This window comes from Pelodiscus sinensis, chromosome 1, assembly GCF_052426305.1.
Source record: "Pelodiscus sinensis isolate ZL-2025 chromosome 1, ASM5242630v1, whole genome shotgun sequence".
Lineage (NCBI taxonomy): Eukaryota > Metazoa > Chordata > Testudines > Trionychidae > Pelodiscus > Pelodiscus sinensis.
Genome location: NC_143052.1, coordinates 353,309,538 through 353,333,370, shown reverse-complemented (window position 1 = coordinate 353,333,370; position 23,833 = coordinate 353,309,538). Strand labels below are relative to the sequence as shown.

The window sequence follows — 23,833 nt, the reverse complement described above, 5'->3', positions numbered from 1 at the left end:
ATACCTCTACATCATGGGCTGGGAGCTAGCTAGCTTTTAGCTCAAAGTGTAGAGGCACCTATACTCTGCTTCAGAGGTCCCAGGTTCAAATCTACCTGTTGGCGCTTACACCAGAACCCCCCTCTCCAAGATATTCAACCCACCACTCCCCGAAGTTGCCCATGCTGCTCTTAGCATCACTACATTGTGGGTCAAAGACTCAGTGCCTGGCCAGGGCAAGTTCTGGGAGAGGCACGCAGGGAGCTGAGATGAGGTGTCACAGAGTTCCAGCTCCTCCACCTTCCCACCCACCCCCTGAGACCTGGCTGGGAGCCCAGTTGATACTGACACGGGCTGGGGGCTGATTTCAGTGCACTGACCAACAGGCAAGGGGAAGGTTGATGTGGATCCCATGACTGCACAGGCCCTCAGGGTGGACTCCAGGTTACCCCGGCCAGTGGCTGGGACCTCAGGATGAGGACAAAGGGATGCAGGAAGGTCCCCCCAGGGAAACATGGGTGGGATAGGTATCTACTTCCAGACAAGAGGAGGGCCCTGGCTCCCTTGGTCCTGGGGCCACCTCGTAGCACCCTTCTGAAAAAAATGGTGGCTCATTCAGTATGCAAATGAGGCTCGGTGATATTCCACACTTAGCCTTATTTGCATATTACTCGCGCAAGAAGCCGTGAGTGTAGACGTTGTGTAGATTATAGATTACAGCGGCAACTATGTGCATTGGGGTGCCACGTGACAGGGGGCAGGTTTGTGGGGCAGGTTTGTGGTCTCTCTACCACCTCCCCACACACATTGCTGGTCTCTACTTCCCATGCCCAAACACACTGCTGGCTTCTCTACCCCCACACCCACACACACTCAGCTGATTTCTCTACCTCCCCCCGCCCACAAACACACACTACTGGTCTCTCTGCCTCCCCACAGCACTGATCTTTCTATCTTTCTATCAACCCCCAAACACACAGTCACTGGGTCCCAGGGTCCCAGGGTCCCACTTGTATATCACCGCCCAGTCACCCATACAGTTGCAGAAGCTCGTTCACTGGTACGTTTCTCTGGGGGAGCAGGCAGGGGGCCAAACCCGAACTTCCCACTAGAACGTGTTGGTTCCCACAGCACATGGGCTGGGCAGGTGCCTCAAGACATAGCTGTGGGTTAGGGACAGGTCCCAGGCCTGAATTACCCAGCAGGAAAGTACAGAAGGTGGTGGGAGACCTGGTGCTTAGTCTGATCTCTGCGCCATTTAGAGCAGGGGTTTTACCCTGGATCCCATGTGAGCGGCCAGACTGCTGGGCTGGGGGGTTCTCTCTGCCCTAAAAGGTCAGTGTGTTGTGGACGTATCCCCACTGACCCCAGGCCAGGTCATTTGGCCGTTGTCCGGGCCCTGGGCTGGGACGCAGTGGAGTGAGGCAGGAGGCCTGAGTGAGCCCAGCATCCATCGCATAAGGACACTGGACTGAGCTGGAGCTCACGCATAATGGAGACCAGGGCCACAGGCACCGGCATCCAAATGGAAAATAAATGGTGATAAAATTGGGAATCCAAAGGTGACTCTCGCGATGGATGTGTGGGAGACGCTGGACTCAGACATGGCCCTGGCGCTGCCCCGGGCGATGATGGGCCTGCAGAAGGGGGGGAAGGTCCGTCAGGAGGAGAACACCCCCACAAAGGTCACTCCCCAACCAACATGGCCTCTATTCTTTCCTGAGAGGGGGCAAAGAAAGGGGGTGACTTTTGATTTTCCAACAGCTGCGACTGCCCACTCACCAGAGTTCAGCCCACAGAGCCAGAAACAGGGAGGGGAAGAAATCTTTCCATTCCTGTTCCGTGGCTGCCAGTGTCTCCAAGTCAGGGTGTGTCTAGACTACAGGGATTGTTCAAAAAAAGTGACCTTGTTTCAAAAAAACTTCCCCTGTTGCCAAGTTCTTTCAAAAGTAAATTGAAAGAACGGGGCAGTTTTCTCCACTGCAGTATCCTCCTTATACCAAGAATAACACCTTTTTTCAAAAGTGCTCATTCGAAAAAAAGTGCTATGTAATGCAAACTCTGCTTTTTCAAAAGAGAGGTTCCAGACTGCTTAGGTGCTCTCTTTCAAAAAAGCAGCTTCCTTTTTTGAAAATGCTGGATATAGTCTAGACACCCTCTTTCGAAAGAGGCTTGCAGTCTAGACGTAGCATGACTGTAAATGACCCATCCTTAGAGACAGCGGATCCATATAGCCCAGAATCTCCTTCATGCCTCAGTTTTATTACCATTATTTTCTTTTGTGGCCCAGGTACCTGTGACCAGGGTGGGCTCATGGACATTAGCAAACCCATCCTGAAACATTAGAGCTGTAGTTGGACTTCTAATTCTTTTGCGCTGATTTGCTGAACCAGGCCCTTGCGCCTCCTCCAGCAACACATTGCTACGGCCACACCCAAATGCGGAATGAGACAGACACTGAAATCGGCTCGGGGATGTCTCAGCTGAAGGGACCTTCCACAGCTTTCTTGGAGGGCAGAGTCAAAATTATATAAAACTCATTCCACCCTCAATGTGGAGAGAGCCATGCACAACCCCTTGCTACCCCACTTACAAATTCCATAACTGGGCAATAGTATACATTGAAAATATGTTTATTAATTACAAAAGGTGGATTTTAAGTGCTTAAAGAAGTAGCTAATAGAAGAAATCTAAGACACTCAAACAGAACATACAAATTAAGCTTGATTCACTAAAGAAACTGGTTACAAAGAACGATTATGCTTCCGGGATCTTGCCTTAAGTAGATTCCTGCACAGGCCAGGTATCTTTCCAGCCCTGGTGTCAGGGTGTTTCTCCACTCTAGCATTTTGAATGGAGAAAATGGGAGCCCACAAGAGACTTTAAAAATACTTTGCCATTAATAATTCCCCAAGGTGAAAGAATCTTCACCCTTGGATTGCTATCGCTGCATACACCCAAACGCAAATCTCTTGTAAGAAACCAGGAATGTGCACGTTGCAATTCTTTCCTATAAGTGACACTCAAGCTGTATAACGCTCCCTCTGAAGAGGGCTTGAAAACCTTGTTATTGCGATCAGCTGAAAAGGGAACTTTCTATTTCTCTGACTGGCTTGTATATGCAGTCTTAGGCAGCTGCACATGGAACCTCCCATCTTCTAGGACACAGCAAACAACTCATTTCCTCAAAAGGGTGATTTTTACTTGAGAAAGAAAAAGAAAAATAGAGAAAATATTTTGGATGAAATATTGCTTGGTTTCATGGCATTACTAAGCAACTTGAAAGAAGTATTAAAAACACAGGGAATTTCTTTACAGGGAGTCAGTCCGAAAAGTTACAGTGAAAGGGGGTAATTATATATTCTCAGCACAGAGAAGGCAAAGACACCTGAAAATAAAGAAAATCCTCTGATCACATTTGACAGAACAGTCACTATTCTACCGATTTGGCTGTAGTGTCTATACTGAGTCTTTCCCTAAGCATGGACACCACTGGATTCTCGATGTGTGGGTCCCTAGCTCCTCATTGATTCTTTTAGGGTCTCTGCTCTGGACACAAAATGAAGTGGAAGGGCTGCAGCTTCCCAGTCATCAGCCCAGACTGGGTTTTCATTGGATCTCCTGGCCCGCTGCCACTCCACTTCATTCTCCCTTAGTATGTCTGAGGACTCTCTAGTACTCGGTTTATGCTTTTAAACAGTTCTAGAGAGGCAATTAGTCTTAGAACTTATTAGTTAACTATTAGGACTTCAATCTCTGTCTCTGGATCCACCTCAAAGGCTTCTGTTTTTCTTGTGATGGTCTTTTGTGTGGCAGTATGGGCAATACGTGTGAGGCCGCGGTCAAAAGGACCTGCTACATGACATGGTGCTCTTGATAAAAGTGTATTGTGGTTAATTTAGTTAACAGGGGCACATACATGCAACATTGTAAAGGCTCCATGAATGTGCCAAGTACCTGCTACAACAGGCAATAGAAGCTTTGGGTTTCCAAAGTTCTCTATCTAGGTGCGGTTCTTTATCCCAGGCGATCTATCCATGCTAGGCAGGAGGAGATTTCACATTTACAATATCAGCACTGGGAAGAGGGCAGGATTAGCAGCACAGCGCAAAGCATCAACTATTCTTACACAGCCCAATGAGAGGTACAAAAGAGAGTGGAGATGAACGGAGAGGAGAGTATACACTTTTATAGCAATGAGGGTGAAGTGTTTATTTAGCAGGGACTGAAAACTTCCTGCTTCCACGGACAAGCCAGCTCTACCTGTAGGGGTTTAGGAAGAATCTTTCCCTTGAGCGGGATAGTTGTGTAAACCTCCATGGGGTTTACTGGCTAATAGAGACAGGATATGGATCAGTCGGACCAGAGCTCTGATCAAGCCTGGCTAGTCCTATGTCCCTAGATATCTAATCGCCAAAACCATTCTGTAACGGGAGGGGTATCTCTGGAGTATGTAATGTGGCAGCAGCACTCCATGGAATGCAGAGATTGTTGATGACCAGCAAGATGAGTTAGCTAGCCATCACTTACCCATTACTTGTTAGATTCTTTGTGCCTGTCCATCTGTCATTAACTAGGAAGCATGAGAACAAAACTCCCCTGTGGCCTTCATCTCAGACTAGTGAAGCCTCCCTATTTGGGGGTGTCACTAAAGGGGATCGCATTCAGTCTTGGCCCTGGATTTGCAGGGAAACTTCCCTGGGGGTGAAAATGTCTGTTTTACTACATAGAGGTAATAGGTTAACGTCCCTGTTTTGGAGCGAAGAGGCCCTGTCTTTGCCATGTGGAAGAAGCCAGCTAGTAAGTCACATTGCACTAGATTCAGAACCATTTTCACTTCCGAGACAATAGGCAGCCTATTTGTTCCCGCAGCTGCTTGGTTTTCATCCCGTAAACAATGGGGTTTAGCATGGGGGGGACGAGCACGTAGAGATCGGCCAGCAGGATGTGAATGTGTTTAGGGATATTGTGACCAAAGCGGTGGGTTAGGAAAGTGAAAAAGGCAGGGGTGTAAAATAAGAGGATGATACAGACGTGGGAGCCGCAAGTGCTGAGAGTTCTGTGTCGGGCATCTTTGGTGGGCAGCTTGAAGACAGCCCTGAGGATCAGTACATAAGACACAGCAATAAACAGAACGTCTAATATAAAAGCTACAATAGGCACTGCCAAGCCATACCAGATATTGAGAGAGATGTCCGCACAGGCCAGCCTGGCCACCCCGATGTGCTCACAGTAGGAATGCGGGATGACGTTGCTTGCGCAGAAGGGGAGCCGTTTGAGTAGAAAGACATCGGGAACAATTATACAAAAACTTCTGATGATGATGACCGTGGCTATTTTCCCGATCTTCTCATTGGTGAGGTTAGTCGTGTACCTCAGGGGGTCGCAGACGGCGATGTACCTATCAAACCCCATGGCCACTAGGACACCTGACTCAACAGCAACACCAAAATGCAAAAAGAACACCTGGATGAGACAGGAAGTGAAGGAAATGTCCTTGGGTCCAAACCAGAAGATGGCCAGTGTGTTGGGCACGGTGCTGGTGGATAACAGTAAGTCGGCCATGGCCAGCATGGAGAGGAAAATGAACATGGGCTCATGCAGCCTGCGCTGGGTGGCGATGAGCAGGAGGAGACCACAGTTCCCCAGAACAGCCGCCGTGTACATCAGCGCGAAGGGGATGGAGATCCAGGGATGCCAGGGCTCCAGGCCCGGGATGCCTACCAGGACGAAGATGAGGTGACTGAAAGTTGTGCTGTTGGGTGCGGCCATGTGGCGCTGAGGGCTCCGCTTGGGCACTAGGCCAAGCTGGAAATAGAAACAAGGTCAGTGATTGCTGGGCTCCCACCCCCTCACACTCACTTCTCACATCCCGCTCACCCTCTTCATGCTTGGGGTGAGAACTGCACTCATAGTTGTACAGGGCAGAACAGGAGCTGGTGACAGGGACCTGTCAGGAGCTTAGAGCTCAGACAAACCAGCCACAGAGCAGGCAGGGCCAGGTGGAGAGTCTCAGAAAGCCCAGCCCGTGAAGCCAGCCTTCATCAGCTCTGGGACGCATCCGGAAGCTATTAAGGAACATTCAGTTACTCGAGCTCCAGGATAATTTATTTCCCCAGCTCTGGCCCTGCTCTCCCAGCTCTGCCTGCTGGAACTGCAGCGGCCATGGAAATGAGATCACCTGGCCCCAAACTGTGGTGGAGAGAGAGGGTTGGAGTAGCCCTCTCTCCTGGGGCAGCTTGCACACTGGACCACCCCTCTTCGGCTCAGCTTAGGGCAATTGCTCAAAGGAAGCCCAGGCATGTTCATATTATTACAAAACCCAAAAAGTTCCTTGAGTGTCGGCCCCAAGCAAGACCTGGTCCCCTCCCAGCGCCAGAGGGAGGCCCCTGAAGAGAGACAAAAACTCCTGCTCCCCACTGCAACCGGTTGCGGATGACTGGAGCTCCAGGTGATCCTAGAGAAGTGTCACGTTCCCCCACATCTACCCCTGCTGGAGTTTCCAGCCCTTCCCTGCATCCCTGGTGTTCCTCCCAGGCACAGTGGTCAGACTGGTCAAACTGGAACCTGCTTCGGCCCAGGCTGCAAAGGCCCGTTGTGGGGAGCCCCACGTTGCTCTTTGCTGTTTTAACTCACCGCCCCAGGCCAGCAGCTTCTCAGTGATGTCTCCCTGGGGCCACAGCTCGGAGACACCCGGGAGATTCTCCAGGGTAACAGCTGAGCATTAGTCTCCAGCAAAAGCGACCACCCACGGGCTCCATCTGGCCCTGGAACATCCACCAGGTCTGGAAATGGCTGAGTGCCTCAGGCAGACACTTTCCGTGGCAAACCCTGACTAGGTGCCAGGTACCTCCCTGCCTGGCCGCCTGGAAGCCCAGTTCCTGGGGCCTTTCTCTTGGTTGCAGATGCCCTACCACTCACATCATCACTTCTCACTTTTTCAGTTGTGTCCCTAGGCAGCCTTTCGCCAGACCCATCCGGGAAGGCCCAGTCCCCTGCAGCCCTGACACAGGGCTTGGGAGCAGAGACCTCGGTTGCTCCATGAGAATTGCACCTTCCCTCCCAGCACAGAGTAACTACAGAGCTTCCGGCTGTTCCTGCCCGTCTGTCCATGCACCCGCCCTCTCTGCCACCTCCAGCCCTGTCCCTGGTGTCTGCGTTCACGACATTCATTCACATTTTCTAGCGGAGTCATTTGGAGACTCAGGTTAAGGAAATACTGTTGCCTCTATCCAGCTCTGCTCTGCGCTCTCGGGCAGAGAAACTAAGACTTCTGCTGAAAGCCATTCAATCTGTGCTTTCCCAGCCTTTCCTTCCCCTGTAGGCACCATCCTGCTCCACCCGACCTGCCCCCTGCTCCCAGGGACACCAGGGGTTGTGGGGGGGTTCCCCTGGACTAAATCCTGGGCGAGCTCAGGTCCCACTGATTACACACAAGAGAACCTTTCTCAGCATGGGGGCAGCCATGCGGGAGCCCCCCCCCAAACACTCACCAGGTTCCTGCCCCAGCCGGGGATGAAGAGTCTCTGCCTGGGATCCAGGTGGGGAGCTGCAGGGGCAGGAACCGCACTGGCCGGGGCTCGGAGGCAGGGACATTTATCCTGCCTGCCTGGGAGTCCCAGCGGGGTCGGAGCCAGCAGGGAGCCCTGGGCACAGAGCAGTTTCCAGCTCAGCCGCAGGCAGGGGCAGGCTGGGGTCAGGGGAATTGTGTTTACTGGAGTGATAAGCCTGATGGCTTAACCCTCACAAGGCCAAACTTCCAGGATCTGTGTTCTATTCAGGGAGCTGGGTAGTCCCAACGTGCTCACCTGTGATGAAAACTAATAGATCAACAAAGACAAACAGTCCCTCTAATTTTACAGAAATAGTTCAGTTTCAGAATCACTGAAATGGACTCACCGACATTGGAAGGTGGGGCCGTCAGTAAGGTGGGTTACAGCAGGCGAGAGCCTTAAAGTGCTGACCCTAGTTACAGAATCCCAGGGTAGTAGGAGAGCTCAGGAATCATTGAATGCAACTCCCTGATAAAACCAGGCCCAATCCTAGTTTAATCCTCCCAGACAGGGCTTTGTCCATCTCCTAAAACCTGTCGTGATGGCGTTCGACCCCTTCCCTAGGAAACCCCTGTCAATGCTTCACCACCCTTCTTGGGAAATATTTTGTTTTAATATCCAACTTAGACCTCCCTGACTGCAACTTATCACCATTGCTCTTTCTTCTACCATCCCTCAGTTCTGAGAACAGCCTCTCTCCATCCTCTTTGTAACCTCCCATCAGGAAGTTGAAGGCTGCTCTCAAATCCCCGCTCACTCTTCTCGTCTGAAGACTAAACAAATCCATCCCTCAGCCTCTCTTCATAGGTCATGTGCTCCAGCCCCCTAATCATTTCCATTGCCCTCCACTGGACCCCCTCCAATACGTCCATATGCTCTCTATATTGTGTGTGGGGGGGGAGAGAACTGGATGCGATACTCCAGATGTGGCCTTACCAGAGCTGACTAAAGGGGAATAATCACTTCTCTAGACATGCCAGCTATGCTCCTTCTAATACACCCCGATATGCCTCTATGCTCTCTTGCTATGTCTACATTGGCACCCCTTTCCGGAAAAGGGATGCTAATGTAGCACATCGGAATTGCAAATTCCGCGGGGGATTTAAATATCCCCCGCAGCATTTGCATTTACATGGCTGCCACTTTTTTCCGGCTTGGGGATAAGCCGGAGAAAAGTGCCAGTCTAGATGCGATTCTCCGGAAAATAAGCCCTTTCCCAGAGGATCTCTTATTCCTACTTGAAAGGATTTTGCGGAAAAACTTGCCAGCTGTTTACACTGGCCTCTTGAATTTCTGGAAAAGCACTGACGATCTCCTGTAAAATCATCAGTGCTTTTCCGGAAATACTATGCTGCTCCCGTTCGGGCAAAAGTCTTTTTCCGAAAGACTTTTGAACAAAAGGGCCATGTGTAAACAGAATAGTATTGTTTTCTGCAAAAAAGCCCCGATTGCGAAAATGGCGATCGGGGCCTTTTTGCGGAAAACCGCGTCTAGATTGGCCACGGACGCTTTTACGGAAAAGCATCCTGCCCATCTAGAAGTGCATTTCCGAAAATGCTTTTAGCGGAAAAGTTTTCCGCTAAAAGCATTTTCGGAAATTCATGCCAGTGTAGACATAGCCTAGGCCTATTGTTCAAAGAGTCACTGTTCTCGCTTTCACCCAAGGGGACGGAAGCCCCATGTCATATCCAAAGTCTGGCAAATGGCGTTTTTGAGTGACAGTGTTATGCTTAAACAAAACATGTGAGATCTTTTATAGGATAAAAGACAGCACACCATATTTATTGAGAATACAACAGCAGAATATGCATTTCAGTCACTCACACACACAATGCCATACACACAGTGCCACCAAATGATGTTATAGTTACCAGTTCAGAGTTGGATCAATGCCGGGCTTTGTTGGTTGTGATCAGATCCTTTCCTGGAGCTGGTGGCAAGACGAACCCAAAGTTCCATAGCAAAGCACCCCGCTTTTATAGTCCTTTTCTCTGTTGAAGTCTATGAATTCCACTGAGCCAGTCTGTGTCTGTTGTGTCATCTTTTTTATGTTAATCATTCCCAAAACATTTCCGAGAGGCTCATCCTCTAATCAATTGTCTTTCGGGGATTCTCACTCCACTTTAGAGTCTTCAGTCTGCCAATCTGAGCAATTCCACACATACATAACACTTTCACACATAAACAATCTCTACAAGGACCTTCTAAGAAAGCAGAAACAACAGCATTTTATATTGAGCAAAGCCAAAAGACATTGTCAATTATGCCTTAACCAAAACTATTCACACTGAAACTCGGGCCTTCAGCACTCCTCTACTCTCATTGACATAGATACACTATGAGATCCTGTCTCTTTACTTAGTAAACTTATTTAACTTACCAAATATATACAAATATAACTGAAAGGTCTAATTCATAAAATATGAAATGTGTAACCTTAAGGTTATTACATTATTAAGCCGAAAATACAAATATAAAAAGATATAAAACCCTTTCTCAAACAACAGAACCAGAAGTGATCTGAGAGAAATGTTCTGTGTCGAGAGAGCCTGGTAAGGCCGGGCCCTGCTCAGCTCCACTCATGGTGGTCTCCACGGATCCTTCCTCTCCCGGCCAGGAGGGGAGACAAGTTTTGGTTTCCCTGCCCAAGAACCCAGAGCAGAGGTTTCCTGACTGTAAGTCCCCAAAAGACTCCGTTATGAAATGTGAATCAATGTCCAGGACACAGCCACTGGGGGCAGGGCCCCCCAGGCCTCTCCAAGCTGCCTGGCCCAAAATCCAGCCCCAGGTTCTGTCTGTCCCTGCCCTGCTCACCCTTGTCTCTGATGAGTGCTGGCTCCTCCTCCGTATGCAGCCCAGTGGTGAATGGGCCGCCAGGTGCCTTAACCCAGCCAGCCTCCTGTGGGGTGGACTCACCCTCTAAGCCTCCAACTCCAGCCAGTAGCCTTGTGCGTGGGCATACTTACTGCCCGACAAGTGCCTGGGCCTGGCCCACAGACCTGCCTGTCTCGTTCCAGGGCCCGTGTCATGAGGGGCAGCCTGTTTGTCTCCTGCGGGGTGTCCCGTGACACCTGGCTCTGCTATTCTAATGCCCCTGCAGCTTCTTTTTAGGCCAGTTGGACAGCTACCCTATGCCCGTGTTCAACAGAATCCCCCAGCGCGAAGGGTCTTAATTGCCCAAAGTTGGGGGGTGTCCAACCTGTGGTGGAGCCAAGCACAGGTCCTTGCCAGTGTAACCCACACACCTAGTGTGGTTACCATGCAGTGGCACCTAGACCAGGCAACAGTTAAGATCAAGATACCTCTACATCATGGGCTGGGAGCCAGCTGGCTTTTACCTCAAAGTGTAGAGGCACCTATACTCTGCTTCAAAAGTTCCATGTTCAAATCCACTTGGTGGTGCTCACACAAGAACCCCCCCCCCCCCAAGATACTCAACCCACCGCTCCCCAAAGCTGCTCATGCTGTTCATAACATCACTACATTGTGAGTCAAAGACTCAGCCCCTGTCCAGAGCAAATTCTGGGAGAGGTATGCAGGGAGCCTGTCCAGAGCAAATTCTGGGAGAGGTACGCAGGGAACTGGGATGAGCTGGCACAGAGTTCCAGCTCCTTCACCTTCCCACCCACCCCCTGAGACCTGGCTGGGAGCCCAGGGGAGGATGACACGGGCTGAGGGCTGATTTCAGCACACTGACCAACAGGCAAGAGGAAGGTCGATGTGGATCCCATCACTGATCAGGTCCCCCGGCTGGGCTCCAGGTACCCTGGCCAGTGTCTGGGACCTCAGAGTGAGGACAGAGAGATGCAGGAGGGTCCACCCCAGGGAAACATGGTATCTACTTCTAGACAAGGGGATGGCCCTGGCTCCCTTGCTCCTGGGGAGACCTCGAAGCAACCTTCTGAAAAAAAATGGTGGCTCATTCGGTATGCAAATGAGGCTCGGCGATATTCCACACTTAGCCTTATTTGCATATTACTCACGCAAGAAACCGCAAGTGTAGACGTAGCCTAGGTGTGTAGATTACAGGGGTCAACTATGTGCAAGGGGGTTTCCATGTGCCAGGGGACAGGTTTGTGGTCTCTCTACCACCTCCCCACACATTGCTGGTCTCTACCTCCCATGCCCAAACATGCTGCTGGTCTCTCTACCCTTTATTCCCCGACACACACTACTGGTCTCTCTACCTCCCCACAGCACTGATTTTTCTATCACCTCCCAAACACACACTCACCGGGTCCCAGGGTCCCACTTGTATCTCACCGCTCCAGTCATCCGGACAGTTGGAGAAGCTTTCTCACTGGTACGTTTCTCTGGGGGAGCAGGCAGGGGGGCAAACCTGAACTTCCCACTAGAACGTGTTGGTTCCCACAGCACATGGGCTGGGCAGGTGCCTCAGGACATAGCAGTGGGTTAGGGAGAGGTCCCAGGCCTGAATTACCCAGCAGGAAAGTACAGAAGGTAGTGGGAGACCTGGTTCTTAGTCTGAGCTCTGCGTGATTTAGAGCAGGGGTTTTTCCCTGGATCCTAAGTGAGCGGCCAAACTGCTGGGTTGGGGGGTTCTCTGTACCCTACATGGTCAGTGTGTTGTGGGTGTAACCCCACTGACACCGGGCCAGGTCATTCGGCCGTTGTCCGGACCCTGGGCTGGGACGCTGCCACCACCCAAATATTGATAAAGAAATCAGGGGAAAGATCATTTGGGAAATCTTACCCCTAAAATAAAAATCAGGGTACACAATTAACCACTGCCAGGTTAATAAAAAGAAAAGAAAGAACTTTTATTATTACAACAATATTCCTGTTGCAAGCATAATGTCTAGATAGGGAGGTAACAAAATATACTCATGGAGAAACATCTTTTAAGCAGTGCCAGATCTCAGATCCCATACCCAATCCATAAAACAATAAAGCCTAACGAAACTACCTAAACTTTACCCTACTTACAGAAAATGAAGAATGGTGTCTTGGAGAGAGAGAGACATGCTTGTCCCTCTCTGTAGCTGCAGAGAAAACACCCAGGGTATGTCTACACTACCCTCCTAGTTCGAACTAGGAGGGTAATGTATGCATACCGCACTTGCTAATGAAGCCCGGGATTTGAATTTCCCGGGCTTCATTAGCATAAGCGGGGAGCCGCCATTTTTAAATCCCCGCTGCTTCGAACCCCGTGTAGCGCGGCTACACGGGGCTCGAACTAGGTAGTTCGGACTAGGGTCCTATTCCGAACTACCGTTACTCCTCGTGAAACGAGGAGTACCGGTAGTTCGGAATAGGCACCCTAGTCCGAACTACCTAGTTCGAGCCCCGTGTAGCCGCGCTACACGGGGTTCGAAGCAGCGGGGATTTAAAAATGGCGGCTCCCCGCTTATGCTAATGAAGCCCGGGAAATTCAAATCCCGGGCTTCATTAGCAAGTGCGGTATGCATACATTACCCCGCTAGTTCGAACTAGCGGGGTAGTGTAGACATACCCCCAGAGAGACAAAAGGGAGAAAGGAAAAAAACCCAAATTCCTTTGTCCCAGTTTGAAAAATCCCACCTACATTCCTATTGGTCACTCCACCTGGCTAGGTGTAGTTAACCCCTTAATCCCCAGGCTGCTGGCTAACCCTCATAATCATGACACCATCCTTAGAGACAGCGGATCCATATAGCCCAGAATCTCCTTCATGCCTCAGTTTTATTACCATTATTTTCTTTTGTGGCCCAGGTACCTGTGACCAGGGTGGGCTCATGGACATTAGCAAACCCATCCAGACACATTAGAGCTGTAGTTGGACTGCCAATTCTTTTGCGCTGATTTGCTGAACCAGGCCCTTTAGCCTTCTCCATCAACACACTGCTACGGCCGCACCCAACTGCGGAATGAGACAGACACTGAAATCGGCTCGGGGATGTCTCAGCTGAAGGGACCTTCCACAGCTTTCTTGGAGGGCAGAGTCAAAATTATATAAAACTCGTTCCACCCTCAATGTGGAGAGAGCCATGCACAACCCCTTGCTACCCCACTTACAAATTCCATAACTGGGCAATAGTATACATTGAAAATATGTTTATTAATTACAAAAGGTGGATTTTAAGTGCTTAAAGAAGTAGCTAATAGAAGAAATCTAAGACACGCAAACAGCACATACAAATTAAGCTTGATTCACTAAAGAAACTGGTTACAAAGAACGATTCTGCTTCCGGGATCTTGCCTTAAGTAGATTCCTGCACAGGCCAGGTATCTTTCCAGCCCTGGTGTCAGGGTGTTTCTCCACTTTAGCATTTTGAATGAAGAAAATGGGAGCCCACAAGAGACTTTAAAAATACTTTGCCATTAATACTTCCCCAAGGTGAAAGAATCTTCACCCTTGGATTGATATCGCTGCAAACACCCAAACGCAAATCTCTTGTAAGAAACCAGGAATGTGCACGTTGCAATTCTTTCCTATAAGTGACACTCAAGCTGTATAACGCTCCCTCTGGAGAGGGCTTGAAAACCTTGTTATTATGATCAGCTGAAAAGGGAACTTTCTATTTATCTGACTGGTTTGTCTATGCAGTCTTAGGCAGCTGCACAGAGACTCTTCCGCCTTCTAGGACACAGCAACCAACTCATTTCCTGAAAAGGGTGATTTTACTTGAGAAAGAAAAAGAAAAATAGAGAAAACTTTTTGGATGAAATATTGCTTGGTTGCACGGCATTACTAAGCAACTTGAAAAAAGTATTAAAAACACAGGAAATTGCTTTCCAGGGAGTCAGTCCAAAAAGTTACAGTGAAAGGGGGTAATTATATGTTCTCAGCACAGAGAAGGCAAAGACACCTGAAAATAAAGAAAATCCTCTGATCACATTTGACAAAACAGTCGCTATTCTACCGATATAGCTGTAGTGTCTATACTGAGTCTTTCCCTAAGCATGGACACCACTGGATTCTCGATGTGTGGGTCCCTAGCTCCTCACTGATTCTTCTAGCTTCTCTGCTCTGGACACACAAAATGAAGTGGAAGGGCTGCAGCTTCCCAGTCATCAGCCTAGACTGTGTTTTCATTGGATCTCCAGGCCCTCTGCTGCTCCACTTCATTCTCCCTTAGTATGTCTGGGGACTCTCTAGGACTCGGTTTATGTTTTTAACCTGTTCTAGAGAGGCAATTAGTCTTAGAGCTTAATAGTTAACTATTAGGAAAAGACTTTAACAAACCATAGGACTGAAATGTTCAGACAATGGAATTTCCCCTCTCTGTTCTTTCTTTTCTTCCTTGTAGCACTTAGTTTCAGTCCTCTTCTTCCCAACTCTTCTCAACTATCTCTTTGGATGGGAGGCAGAAGAGACCCAAACTGAAGACCTTGATCGCTTCCACTGCCTCCTTAAATAGGTTTTCCATAAGGCAGGAGCCCTTTGTTCAACAGCTCCCACGTCGCCCAAGAAAAGTGAAGGCATCCAAGAGGGAGGATTGTATCAGGAGGCCAGGTCACCTGACTCTAGTATCTCAGTGTCCATGAATAAGCGGTGGAATGGAGCATGCACATAGAGGCCTGGCCTTTTCACAGTCCTTTGTTCTTACTGATGACTCACCACCCCCGTCTGGCTTTTCCATGATTTAACCTGATGTGTGAGCAGTGGGTGTAGCACAGCTGAACTACAGATATGTGGTCAAAATGCCTCACTTCAGATGCAGAAGTGAGACAGACATGCAAATAGGACAGTCACATTCAGCAAATTGTAACCATTCACGTGACACCTCACATGGGTTACCTGGCATTCAGCATATCTCAGTTCTGTCACAGGCAGATCACATGCCCATTTTCTCAAAGAATTTGGAGTGTCACATCACAGTGAAATCGCTGAACTGTTCCAGGCTTTCCCAGTTTTGCGGCGATTCGCTGCTGTACAGAAACCATCTGGTGAACAGAATTCCGTGTGCATAAGGCGGTGGGATGACTGTGCAGAAGAATGTCTCGTACTGGTACTCTTACAATGCTGGAAACATGTATGAGCTCAATTTAAATGCAAAACCACTAGTTCATTCCACGGTAGTCCCAGGTGCCGTCTAAACGAACTGTGTTTCCCATCCTGGTGTACCATGGTGAGGAACCAGAGGCTCGAAATATTGTTTAGGGGTGGCTTTTTGTGGCAAGGGACTGGGGCCACGAATGAGGAAAGCCGAAGACTTAAATGTACTTAACCACTTACAAACTTTATTGACTACAATCTGATTATATTAAATTACTGTCTCTGATTTATTTAAGACAACGTAGCATGCAAATAAAACATACATTAAAGAATATTAGTTTGCCTATTCACTTAACAACCCCTCATTTCTACTCCTAGTTCCTATTTAGACCTAGGTGTGGTACCATAATACAATATGGTTAATACAATACAACTAACTATTGTTAAGCTGATAAATAATATATTAAGCAATACTTACAAACTCAGTGACAATTACGATACACAGATGAAAAACAACGCGTAGCATGCCCCGGATTCATACAACCTTTCATAATTCGGTGGGTAGGAGGCGGCCTTGGGTGATCAACCCCTTAGCCAGGCTGGATGATACGTGCCTTCTATCTTGATACGGAACCTCCTCGAGCTTAGGGCTCAGGGTGCTTCATATTACAATTATGACATCTGGTACCATATTAGGATTCCTTCCTTGCGACATTACGTCTGCCTCAAGGCATTGTGGTTAGTGCCTGATGCAGACATGACTGGCACACGTGAAAGCTAGCCATGGTTTTGTTTTCCTGCTCCAGATGCTTTATAATTGATGTATATGACAGCTCATTTCTCTTATTCCTATCTTGTTCTGTTTTTTTAGTGCTCGTTAACTTAGTGTACGGAACAGCGTGTGTCCCTACCCTTATCTTTTTGGCCCAGGAGCTTGCCAAGTTAAGTTCCGTTTACTGAGAACTGTGCTGAGCACCCAAGGGACTTAGGTTGGATATTTAGGTTGGATATTAGGAAAAACTATTTCACTAGGAGGGTGGTGAAGCACTGGAATTGGTTACCTAGGGAAGTATTGGAGTCTCCATCCCTAGAGGTGTTTAAGTCTCGACTTGACAAAGCCCTGGCCGGATTGATTCAGTTGGAATAGGTCCTGCCTAGAGCAGGGGGCTGGACTTGATGACCTTCTGAGGTATCTTCCAGTTCTATGATTCTATGATTCTATGACTTCAAGCTCTATCCCTGGATCCACCTCAGCGGCTTCTGTTTTTCTTTTGAGGGGCTTTTGTGTGGCAGTATGGGCAATACGTGTGAGGCCTCGGTCGAAAGGACCTGCTACACGACATGGTGCTCTTGATAAAAGTGTATTGTGGTTAATTTAGTTAACAGGGGCACATACATGCAACATTGTGTTCTACAAACTCATTAAAGGCTCCCTGGATGTGCCAAGTACCTGGTACAACAGGTAATAGAAGCTTTGGGTTTCCTAAGTTCACAGTCTAGGTGGGGTTCTTTATGCCAGGAGATCTATCCATGCTAGGCAGGGGGAGATTTCACATTTACAATATCTGCACTGGGAAGAGGGCAGGATTAGCAGCACGGCGCAAAGCATCAACTGTTCTTACGCAGCACTATGAGAGGTTCAAAAGAGACTGGAGATGAACAGAGATGAGAGTATACATTTTATAGCAATGAGGGTGAATTGTTTATTTAGCAGGGACTGAAAACTTCCAGCTTCCACATACAAGCCAGCTCTAACTGTGGGGGTTTAGGAAGAATCTTTCCCTTGAGTGGGATAGCTGTGTAAACCTCCATGGGGTTTACTGGCTACTAGAGACAGGATATGGATGAGATGGACCAGAGCTCTGATCCAGCCTGGCTAGTCCTATGTCCCTAGTTATCTAATGGCCAAAACCATTCTGCAACTGGAGGAGTGTCTCTGGGGTATGTGATGTGGCAGCAGCACTCCATGGAATACAGAGATAGTTGATGACCAGCAAGATGAGTTAGCTTACTCATCACTTGCCCATTACTTGTTAGCTTCTTTGTGCCTGTCCGTCTGGATTAACTGGGTAGCATGAGAACAAAACTACCTTGTGGCCTTCATCTCAGACCAGTGAAGCCTCCCTATTTGGGGGTGTCACTAAAGTGGATCACATTCAGTCTTGGCCCTGGATTTTCAGGGAAACTTCCCTGGGGGTGAAAATGTCTGTTTTACTACATGGAGTTAATGGGTTAACGTCCCTGTTTTGGAGCCAAGGGACCCTGTCTTTGCCATGTGGAAGAAGCCAGATAGTAAGTCACATTGCACTGGACTCAGACTCATTTCCACTTCCGAGACAAAAGGCAGCCTATTTGCTCCCGCAGCTGCTTGGTTTTCATCCCGTAAACAATGGGATTTAGCATGGGGGGGACGAGCACGTAGAGATTGGCCAGCAGGATGTGAATGTGTTTAGGGATATTGTGACCAAAGCGGTGGGTTAGGAGAGTGAAAAGGGCAGAGGTGTAAAATAAGAGGATGATACAGACGTGGGAGCCGCAAGTGCTGAGAGTTCTCTGTCGGGCATCTTTGGTGGGCAGCTTGAAGACAGCCCTGAGGATCAGCACATAAGACACAGCAATAAACAGCAAGTCTAATATAAAAGCTACAATCGGCACTGCCAAGCCATACCAGATATTGAGAGAGATGTCCGCACAGGCCAGCCTGGCCACCCCGATGTGCTCACAGTAGGAATGAGGGATGATGTTGCTTGCACAGAAGGGCAGCCGTTTGAGCAGAAAGACATCGGGAACAATTATACAAAAACTTCCTATGATGATGACCATGGCTATTTTCCCGATCTTCTCATTGGTGAGGTTAGTCGTGTACCTCAGGGGGTCGCAGACGGCGACATACCGATCGAACCCCATGGCCACCAGGACACCTGACTCAACGGCAACCCCAAAGTGCACAAAGTACACCTGGGTGAGGCAGGAAGTGAAGGAAATGTCCTTGGGTCCAAACCAGAAGATGACCAGCGTGTTGGGCACGGTGCAGGTGGATAACAGTAAGTCGGCCACCGCCAGCATGGACAGGAAAATGAACATGGGCTCGTGCAGCCTGCGCTGGGTGGCGATGAGCAGGAGGAGACCACAGTTCCCCAGAACAGCCGCCGTGTACATCAGCGCGAAGGGGATGGAGATCCAGGGGTGCCAGAGCTCGAGACCCGGAATGCCGACCAGGATGAAGGTGAGGTGACTGAACGTTGTGCTGTTGGGCGCGGCCATGGGGCAGTGAGGGCTCCGCTTGGGCGCCGGGCCCGGCTGGAAGCAGAAACAAGGTCAGTGATTGCTTTGCTCCCACCCCCTCACACTCACTTCTCACTCCCCGCTCACGCCCTGTACCCCTGGTGTGAGAGCTGCACTCAGAGCTGGGCAAGGCAGAACAGGAGCTGGTGACAGGGACCTGTCAGGAGCTCAGAGCTCAGACAAACCAGCCACAGAGCAGGCAGGGCCGGGCAGAGAGTCTCAGAGAGCCCAGCCTGTGAAGCTGGCCTCCCTCAGCTCTGGGACACACCCGGAAGCTATTAGGGAACATTCAGTTACTCGAGTTACAGGATAATTTATTGCCCCAGCTCTGGCCCTGCTCTTCCAACTCTGCCTGCTGCAGCGGCCATGGAAATAAGATCACCTGGCCCCAAGCTGTGTTGGGGAGAAGAGTTGGAGGAGCCCTCTCTCCTTGAGCAGCCTGCACACTGAATCGCCTCTCTTCGGTTCAGCCCAGGCCAATGGCTCAAAGGAAGCCCGGGCATGTTCATGTTATTACAAAAACCCCAAAATTTCCCTACGTGTCAGCCCCGAGCAAGGTGTGGGAGCGGAGACTTTGGCTACTCTACGAGAATTGCACCTTCCCTCCCAGCACAGAGTAACTGCAGAGCTTCCATCTGTCCCTGCCCGTCTGTCCATGCACCCGCCCTCTCTGCCACCTCCAGCCCTGCCCCCGTGTCTGTGTCCCGGACTTTCATTCGCATTCTGTAGCGGGGGGCTCAGAGTCAGGAAATGCTGGTGCATCTGCCCGGCTCTGCTCTGGGCTCTTGGGCAGGGAAACCAAGACTTGTCTCCCCTCCTGGCCGGGAGAAGAAAACTTCTGCCCAAGACCATTTGCTCTGTGCTTTCCCTGCCTTTCCTTGCCATGTGGGCACCATCCTTCTCCCTCCAACCTGCCCCCGCTCCCAGGGACGCTAGGGGCTGTGGGGGGTTCCCCTGGACTGGGTCCTTGGCGAGCTCAGGTCCCACTGATGACACACGAGGGCACCTTTCCCAGCAGGGGGGCAGCCATGGAGGAACCCTCGCCCCACACTCACCGGGCTCCTGCCCCAGCCGGGGATGTGGAGTCTCTGCCTGGGATCCAGGTGGGGAGCTGCAGGGGCAGGAACCGCACTGGCCGGGGCTCGGAGGCAGGGACATTTATCCTGCCTGCCTGGGAGTCCCAGCGGTGTCGGAGCCAGCAGGGAGCCCTGGGCACAGAGCAGTTTCCAGCTCAGCCGCAGGCAGGGGCAGGCTGGGGTCAGGGGATTTGTGTGTTTACACGAGTGATGTTCCTGTCGTCTTCGCCCTCGCAAGCCCAAACGCCCAGCCGGCCCTGTGTGGGGTGGACTTGCCCTGTAACCCCCCCAGCTCCAGCCTGTCTCGTTCCAGGTCCCACGTCATGAGGGACAGACTGTTTGTTTCCTGCCAGGTTTCCCGGGATGCCCTGCTCTGCCATTCTAACACCCCTGCAGCTTCTTGTAAGGCCGGTTGTGCAGCTGCCCTGTGCTCAAGTTCCACAGACTCCTCCAGAGTGAAGTGTCTTAATTCCCCAAAGTTGGGGGGTGTCAAAGGAGAAAGGGATGCAGACGTGTCCCCCCCAGAGGAACGTGGGTGGATTGGGCCCGTCCCCTTCCAGACAATGGGAGGGGCCTGTCTCCCTCGGTCCTGACGCCACTTCTTAGCGCCCTTCCATTGTGAGTGTGAGCTCCCATCGTATCTGCTTTGCCCCCTGCCCATCTGTCAGCCGATGGTCAGGGCAGTGCATGGTGTGTGTGTGTTATACACCCGAGTCTTCAACTGCTAGGACAGGGTCCCTTCGCAGAGGGCAGCCTGTGAAAGGCTGACGGGTGCCCCGAGAGTTTGCAGGGAGAGCTAATTACACCTGAGACTTTAACTGCTAGGACACGCAGTCCCTTCACAGCGGGCGGCTTAGGGAAGGCTGACCGGTGCCCCAAGGTGTCTGCCCCATGGAGGCGACAGAACCCAAACAACCAGCTCTGACTGTGTCTGCCCCTGTGACCAGCTGGAGTTCTTTTAATTGTGTTTGGCTCTGTTACAGCAACTGAAGGAGTCAGGTTAAAGCTTAAACAGTTACAGGTTTATTAAAGAGACTTCTAAAGCATGTGGTTACACTGGCTATTGCTCTATTTCTTTAATTGCTAGCAAATACAGATCTTAAAATGGTTACAAAAGAAAAACAAAAGGAAGATAGAAAGTAACGGTACCAAGTGACAGCTTAATCTTTAAAGAGCTCTATTCTTTGCATGCACTAAAACCAAAGGACACATACAGATACAATTTTTACCCCCTTCTGTGTCCCTCGATTCCAGCGTGTCAGGCCAGGACCAGTCACTCAATTCCTGGGAAAGACGAATACGAGGCTGGGCGTCCCCATGTGGGCCTCAGGAGGCAATCACCTAACCCAGGGGTGTCCAAACTTTTTTCAAAGAGGGCCAGATTTGATGACGTGAACATGCGTGAGGGCCGACCATTTTGCCTGACGTTCTTTGAACCATTAAAATTAAATGCAAATTAACTATTTTATGCAAAGTTTATTGCAAACGGCATACTTTTAATTTCGTCACATGGATGACAAATCTAAACAGGTGTTAAATCACTCTGCCTTTCATATCTGAAGGCCAGATGAAAAAAAAATCCAAGAAGCTGAAATATATGTCAGGAACATTGTAAAGTACATTACATATTATTGGTAATAAAGGTTGTCTGTCAACTTTTAAGTTCAAAAAATATGAACAGGAACATAACACCAAGTATACATGTTGTGTCCAAATATATTTATAACTGATTTAGACCAACTGACATTAACTGAGATTTTACAATGTATTCATCTCAATACATATGGATTCGTTGGGGGCCATAAAAGATAGATATTGCCAAATTACCTGTGGGGCCGTATTAAACCAGAACACGGGCCGCAATTGGCCCGCGGGCCGGACTTTGGACATGCCTGACCTAACCTGACCATCAGGTAGATGGTAGATTGACACTCAGAGTGAGTGTGCTGCTGGACCCATCTTTATACCCATAGGGGCCCGTATCCTCTTTCTTATCTAAGATGCCAAATTGTGTCTTTGTGACGCCAGTTCTTACAAGGGAGTTTCAAGTAATTTACACTTGCAAGAGAGAGAACTAAATTGGGAGGACTGGACATTCTTTGCTGGGTGGGAGATTCCTTCCCCCTGGACGGGTGTGTGATCGTATCAATATGGGTTTCAGTCAAGGGCACTCCTCGGCAGCCTCTTGGTCAGCGATTAGTTCAACCACCCTCCCTAGGCAACTTATTCCAGTGTTTAACCACCCTGACAGGTAGGAATTTTTTCCTCAAGTCCAACCTGAGCCTCCCTTGCTGCAGTTTAAGCCCATTTCTTCTTGTCCTGTCCTCAGAGATCAAGGAGAAGATGGTGCTTGGTCCTACCATGAGGGCAGGGGAGTGGGCTTCATGTAGGGACTTACAGCTCCTCCAGGATCCCCTCCTGGGCAGACTCACTGCAGGGAAACGGGGGTGCAGAATGCTTCGAGTTCAGACCCAGAAAGGCCAAAGACCTGGTTAGGTGCTTTAGGAGCTGTCTCAGGTTTTCCCTGTGACTCCATACTGAGAACCTCCTTGGTCAAATGCAGCCGAGGTCGGTGCTGTCACCAGAGACCGTGAAGGGATCGGTACCAGCATCGGTTATTCTCCACTTTGGTTTGCCTGCTGGCCAGTTGATTCCCTTTGCTCTAGTGCCAATCCCTGACATTTAGCATCCTTAGTTCTTCTCCCTCCTGTTTACCCAGCAATCCAACTCCTGCCCAACCTGCCTTTTGCAGGGTAACCAAGCTCCTTTAATCTACACACCCAGGCCCCCACTGCCCTGACCATCCTACAGTGCTTCCCTGAACCTGTAATAGCCAGAATGTGGTACAAGTTGAACCTCTCTGATCTGACACCCTCGGGACCTGACCAGTGCAGAACCAGAGAATTTGCTGAACCACAGGAGGTCAATGTTTTCTATCAGCATTGCCAACACATCCATTGTCCACTGGCCTCTTAGCAGACATTGAGGTTACGTCTACACTGGCATGATCTTGCGCAAGAACTCCTTTGCGGAAGAGTTCTTGTGCAAAAACTCTTCCAGGAAAGAGCGTCTACACTGGCGTGTGTGTTTGCGCAAGAGATGTGCTTTTGCTCAAGAGCATCCATGCCAGTGTAGACAATCTCTTGCACAAGAAAGCTCCGATGGCCATTTTAACCATAGGGCTTTCTTGTGCAAGAAATTCATGTTGCCTGTCTACACTGGCCTTTTGCACAAGAACAGTTGCACAAGAGGGCTTATTCCTGAGCAGGAGCATCAGAGTTCTTGAGCAAGAAGCACTGATTTCATACATTAGAAGATCAGTGTACTTGTGCAAGAACTTGCGGCCAGTTTAGACAGGCTGCAAGTTTTTGCGCAAAAGCGAATGCTTTTGCGCAAGATCGCTCCAATGTAGACACAGCCAGGGGGAAAAATTAGAGCTAAAGAACAGCACAGAGAGCAAGGATTGGTGGCTGTAAACAAACTTAATGTCATCACAGAAAACTCGTCCACACCCATGATAAGAGGACATTGGTCTAACTGAAATCATGCCGGGTCAGGAACATTGCTGGACCAGTGAATGCTGGACCAGAGAAGTAGAAGAGGAGGTTACTCATCAATGCAATAACTGAAAAACCTTAAACCACAAATAGTCTGGAAGCATCTTAGGGTATGTCTAAACTACAGCGCTAATTCGAACTAACTTAGTTCGAATTAGTTAATTCGAACTAAGCTAAATTGAACTAACGCATCTAGAACTAAAAACTAGTTCGAATTAGCGTTTTGCTAATTCGAACTAGCGCGTCCACACTGATTGGACGCAGGGGCGCATTTAAGGGCGGCTGAAACCGGTTCCAGCAGGGCATCAGGTCAGTAGTTGCTTTGTGTGGCTGCTGTCTGAGGCTATCTGAGGCTCGTGCTTAAAGGGACCCCCCCTGGACAGCCGGTTCTCAGCTTTTCCTGCTTGCTTGCCAACCTCCCCGAGGGACAGCAAAGCGTTGGTC

At 49.6% G+C, this 23,833-nt stretch overlaps 2 protein-coding genes across 2 annotated transcripts; both read right to left on the bottom strand.

The window, feature by feature from the left end:
* Window positions 1-4,812: 4,812 nt before the first annotated feature.
* LOC102452762 (olfactory receptor 52B2-like) lies at window positions 4,813-5,751 on the bottom strand. Its single transcript, XM_089776995.1, has one exon. It carries the CDS (start codon window positions 5,749-5,751, stop codon window positions 4,813-4,815), a length of 939 nt encoding a protein of 312 aa, XP_089633121.1.
* Window positions 5,752-17,790: 12,039 nt separating this feature from the next.
* Window positions 17,791-18,735, bottom strand: LOC102452500 (olfactory receptor 52B2-like). The gene has a single exon (XM_006130091.3). It carries the CDS (start codon window positions 18,733-18,735, stop codon window positions 17,791-17,793), a length of 945 nt encoding a protein of 314 aa, XP_006130153.2.
* Between the last annotated feature and the right edge of the window lie 5,098 nt (window positions 18,736-23,833).

Bases quoted from the DNA above. Each gene is read 5' to 3' on its own strand.
- LOC102452762 (XM_089776995.1), bottom strand. From the start codon at position 5,751: ATGGCCGCACCCAACAGCACAACTTTCAGTCACCTCATCTTCGTCCTG.
- LOC102452500 (XM_006130091.3), bottom strand. From the start codon at position 18,735: ATGGCCGCGCCCAACAGCACAACGTTCAGTCACCTCACCTTCATCCTG.